General features: G+C 31.5%; 1 protein-coding gene across 1 annotated transcript; it reads left to right on the forward strand.

The window, feature by feature from the left end:
- The first annotated feature begins 475 nt into the window (after window positions 1-475).
- On the forward strand, window positions 476-3,535 carry LOC132060945 (glycerol-3-phosphate acyltransferase 5-like). Its single transcript, XM_059453835.1, has 3 exons — window positions 476-1,183; window positions 2,038-2,715; window positions 3,218-3,535. Exons 1-3 carry the CDS (start codon window positions 632-634, stop codon window positions 3,461-3,463), a joined length of 1,476 nt encoding a protein of 491 aa, XP_059309818.1. The 5' UTR covers window positions 476-631; the 3' UTR covers window positions 3,464-3,535.
- Window positions 3,536-5,507: the final 1,972 nt, after the last annotated feature.

Genomic DNA, 5,507 nt, shown 5'->3' on the forward strand with positions numbered 1-5,507 from the left:
TAGTATTTAAATGTAAATATTAGTTTATGAGCTCTTACTTTCACTGCCTAAATATCCTCTAGTGATGCAAGTATATTGTGTATAGTTAATCTTAGCTGTTGTTTGTTTCCCACAATTATGTTCGGAAAAAAAAATCTAATTTTCCTACATTTGTAATAGTAGTGTTTATATTAGAATTTAAAGGGAAGTTACTAATATATATTCTAATGGACTAAGCAACACCCCTTGTGGGACCGACTCGATATATTTTCTAACATAAACTCTTTTGATATTCTTTTTAAAGAAAGACAAACTAATTAGTTGGTTGAGTTGAGATAACCAAGCTTTCCATTTTGACATGGCCAATATTCTTAAGCGTTTTATTATTTCATGCAGACATATCCACCTCAAGAAGAAACCATGCAAATTGGGACTCACACTCAATATAAAATTCTTTGTACCCTCTTTGCACATCTATCAAATGGTAGTTGTGAACAGATAAACAAATCCCATTCTCTCCTTAGAGCAAAGTCATATCTACTTTCATCTTACAAATCTCATACTCCTTAAAACCCAATTCTTGATTTCAATTATCTAACACAACAACAAGAATTTTTTTGCCCCCCCAAAAAAAAAAAAAATTATCATACAAATGGATTCAATTGTTTCTGAGCTTGAAGGGACTCTCTTAAAAGATCAAGATCCCTTTAGTTACTTCATGTTAGTGGCATTTGAAGCATCTGGGCTTATAAGATTTGCAATTTTACTAATGTTATGGCCATTGATTAGGTTTCTTGAAAGTTGTGGCCAAAGGGATAAAGGGTTAAAATTGATGATTTTTGTGGCTACTATAGGTGTAAAAATTTCTGAAATTGAAGCTGTGGCTAGAGCTGTTTTGCCTAAGTTTTATTTTGATGACATTGATATGAATTCTTGGAGAATTTTTAGCTCATTTGATAAGAGAGTAGTGGTGACAAAAATTCCAAGAATTATGGTGGATAGATTTGTGAAGGAGCATTTGAGAGCTGATGATGTTATTGGAAGTGAACTTGTTGTGAACAATTCTGGCTTCGCCACTGGATTTATTCAGGATGATTTTGACTCGATTTTGAAAAAAGTTGGTGCTTTATTTGGTGGTGAACAACAACCTAGCTTAGGCCTTGGAAGGCCTCAATCTGGTTCTTCATTCCTTTCTTTATGCAAGGTACGTACGATAATATTTTTTGCACTTTCAATATACATAGTTTAAACCGTACATTCTATTTTAAGTTTTTTCGTTTGTTTGTATCCTAACTATATGATTATCGGAAATGAAAGAGTTATTCGATGCGATCTCGATGAATAATCACATAAGAAGAAACTAGATAAATTTACTAAGTTCTTTTACACATATATGTACATGCTCAAGATTAATTTTTAAGTGTTGTTAGTATATATAACGTAAAATTCTTCTATTTAGCTTTAATTTGTTGTTTGTTTGAGTTCTGAAAATGAAAGAGTTATTTGATAAGATTTCGTTTGGTAATTGTAAAATTGAGGATCTCGATAACTTCTTTCTACGTGAGCTACCTAATTAAGTTCTTTGGCATATATGTGTTCAAGAGTAAAAATTCATTTTTATACTATTAGTATATATAACTAAAATTCTTTCTATTTAGTAGTAACTTTTATTGTTTGTCTGAATTCTAACTATGTGACCATTGGGAACGACAACAAAAACTATATATGTAAGAGCTATTTGATGAGATTTCATCAGATAATCGTACAAGAAAGAATTAGATAGATTATTTTTTTCCTTTATAACATCGACATTAGAATCTTGACATAATAAACTTTGTTACAAATGTCAATTGAAACAAGAACATGACAATACACTGCCGAAACAATTGTCACAACTATATATGTGATAACTGAAAATGAAAGAGTTACGTTATTTGTAGAAACTTCATAGGATGATCATAACAAGAAAGAACTATATAGATAGTTTATTTGTTCTATATAACATTGACATAACATTCTTGACATGACAAATTCTGTTACAAATGTCACATGAAACAGGAACAATCACATCCACCATTTATGAGCAACAAAAATCAAGATCACAATCTTATCAAGCCTTTACCAGTAATTTTCCATGATGGACGTCTTGTTAAACGTCCAACACCATCAATAGCTCTATTAATTCTTTTGTGGATTCCACTTGGGATTATATTAGCAACAATACGTATTGTAATTGGCTTAATGTTACCATTATGGATCGTACCCTATTTGGCTCCATTATTTGGTGGCAAAGTCATTGTCAAGGGAAAACCACCACCACCAGCCTCAGCCACAAACTCGGGCGTGCTCTTTGTGTGCACTCACCGAACTCTACTGGACCCGGTGGTCCTTTCCACCGTACTTCAACGGAGAATTCCGGCTGTGACGTACTCGATTTCTCGATTCTCGGAAATTCTGTCACCCATCCCGACCGTTCGGCTAACGAGAATTCGGGAAGTGGACGCTCAGAAAATCAAGAGACAACTCGAAAAAGGAGACTTAGTCGTCTGCCCCGAAGGGACGACATGCAGAGAACCGTTTTTACTGAGGTTCAGTGCGCTTTTTGCTGAATTAACCGATCGAATCGTGCCAGTGGCTATGAACTATAGAGTAGGGTTTTTTCATGCAACAACAGCTAGGGGATGGAAAGCAATGGACGCAATTTTCTTCTTCATGAACCCTAGGCCAGTTTATGAGGTAATGAAGAATTATGCTTAAGTATAAACAATGAATAGAATACTTTTTAAATGAAAAGTTGACTTTTCTTCACAATAAATTGTTTTTATTTTGCCCAAAAATAACTAACTTTCAGTTTTGTCGTCTGCAAAAACTCTCTTTCTTCACAAATTTCTAAACTTGAAACTAAAAAATGTTTCTTAATTTCCTAACCATAGTTTTTTCACTATTTGGTTAGCGTAAAAATTCAAAAGGCTTATTATATATCCATTAAACCTTTTTGCTTTCAATCCCATCATTTTCAGAAAAATGTTCACAATTAAATTTTTAACAGAATCTGTCAAAAATTAGCTTGTTGAAATCATTTCGGAAGAAACTTTCGTCGAAAGTCCCTTAACGACGAGCTTATTTTCGATGGGACGACTTTCGAAAAATTTGCATTTTTTTAATAGTGGCTATATAGTTAACGTGTTTCAAGCGTTAATCTTATAATGTCTTCTTGATTAATTTTTTTTTCCAACAGGTAACATTCTTGAATCAACTACCAGTAGAAGCCACGTGTTCATCAGGGAAAAGTCCACATGATGTTGCAAATTATGTTCAGAGGATCTTGGCTGCAACATTAGGGTTTGAGTGTACAAGTTTTACAAGAAAAGACAAATATAGAGTTCTTGCTGGCAATGATGGAATTGTGTCACAAAATTCTGGGGCAAATTTAGCTAACACGTTTAAGAAATTGGTGGCCACTTTCAAGATTTTTATTAACTGAAACAAGAAAAGGATATTATGATTTTTTTTTTTTGTTATACGTTTTACTTATTAATTATAATATTTTGTTCTATTCTCATGTCTTTGTGTATATATCAAACAGAAAAGCAGAGGCTGTATTCTTTGTTTTTTTATATCTTATTCACATTAATAATAATTTTTTCCTTCCATGCATGGAAGTTTGTTAAATAATGTAATGAATTAATGATGATGTTAATTTCTAAAACTGCTAGAGCTATTAAGTGATCACGGCAAATTCAGATCTTCATTTTTCTTAGGGTTACGAGCACTTTTGGTTCTGCGGTTATTGGTAGATTCTAATTTTAGTCCATTTGATATTTGACTAAACACATTAAATCTTCGGTTAATTGAATTGTGTGTTCTTTATCCCTTCACTTGAGAATATATATTCATAAATTCTCATAAATATTAACCGTTTCACCACTTAATTACTGATGTCTTATGTTAAATTTGTAGGCTTACTTCATATTTAACGGTATTATAGTTCTATAAATAGTCAAATATAATACATTTTATACATGAAGTGATCAAAGACATGTATTTTAAGTAATTAAAAATTACATATGCAGAATCATATACCATAAGGACCAAAATAAGAATTTACTAATAAGTTAGGAATGAAAAGTGCTATTATCCCTTCTTTTTATAGTCTGTTGAGGAACTAGACTTTTGTCTGGACTCATTAAACTTAAATTCTACTCCCTCTGTAACCTTTTACTTCGCCAAAGATATTTAATAGTAGATTTCCCCTTTTTCTTGTCCACTTTAACAAATTAAAAGAAAATTAATTACTCTTTTCAATTTTGCTTTATCTTTAAGTAGTTATGCTCAAATTTACTATTATTAGTAGTCAAATTTTATTTCATTATTCTAGCCAGCAAAAATAGGATGTTGTACATTTAATGATGTAATGTATAGTTGGAAAATAATTAGTTTTAAAAAATGAAAGTCAAAGTAGTTACAACAGTATACTTACTGCTAGTATTAAGGTAGAAGGCAGAGGGGATTACAAGTAGTAATGAGTCATAATTAACTTCTATTGGGGATTAAGAAATTTTTAGTATAAAAAAGTATATTTTTTAACAATAAATTAAACAGCCCAACCCTGCAAATATAACTCAAATAAACAAGTCTATATGGTTAAGAAATTTCAATTACTTGTAGAGTTAAATTAAATCTCTTAGATAAACAATTTAGAGAAAATGTGATATTCATCTTTAACTTTCAAGCAACCACAAATCCATAACTTGGTCAGCAAGCAAGTTCTATGAAATACTTTGCAAACTATAATTGTAAGTTTTATGAGAAAAGGAATCGATTATAAGCCCCATAATGTTGCTCCAAAAAAGTAATAATCATATGGGGGTTGTTCAAGTTGAGTCAGTCAAATTTGACGTCTCACTATGTTGCTATTAATAATCAGATTTAAGTTATAGTGGTTTATTACAAGATTGTTGCCTTTTAAGATTCTTTTTCATTTTTCTATTTTTCTAAGGTTATTAATTAATGTTTAATATAAAAAATTGTATAAATTGTCTTTTATGCGACGTTGATGGTTATAATTTTGGGAATTTTACGTGGCATGACAAACTTATACTAAGTAATTATATTTAGTAGCTATAGTTTGTTTTAATTACGTTCCATAGCAAACATCCAACCGATAATCACATCCAATAACGGACACGGTAAAAACATTGGTAAAAGAAACCTGTATCCCATTTGACACTCTTCAAACCGTTTTTCTCTCTCATCGTGTAGCAATCTTCTCCGATTTTTTCTCCATTTCCCTTATACACGATCCTCACCAGATTCACTCATCCTAAACTGTAGCCACGCACTAATAGGTAAGGTATTGGGTAGTTTTTTAAGTTTCTATTGTGTATTTTCTTCTCTACAATCTTGCCCTCTATAATTTTAAGGAACAAATTTTACTTCATTGTCGTGTGGTTTTTGCGTTTTTATGCAAAAAATTATCCGCCATTGTTAGGGTTTTTCAAGTCGAATTTGGGATTAATGGCGGACTA

This window comes from Lycium ferocissimum, chromosome 6, assembly GCF_029784015.1.
Source record: "Lycium ferocissimum isolate CSIRO_LF1 chromosome 6, AGI_CSIRO_Lferr_CH_V1, whole genome shotgun sequence".
Classification (NCBI taxonomy): domain Eukaryota; kingdom Viridiplantae; phylum Streptophyta; class Magnoliopsida; order Solanales; family Solanaceae; genus Lycium; species Lycium ferocissimum.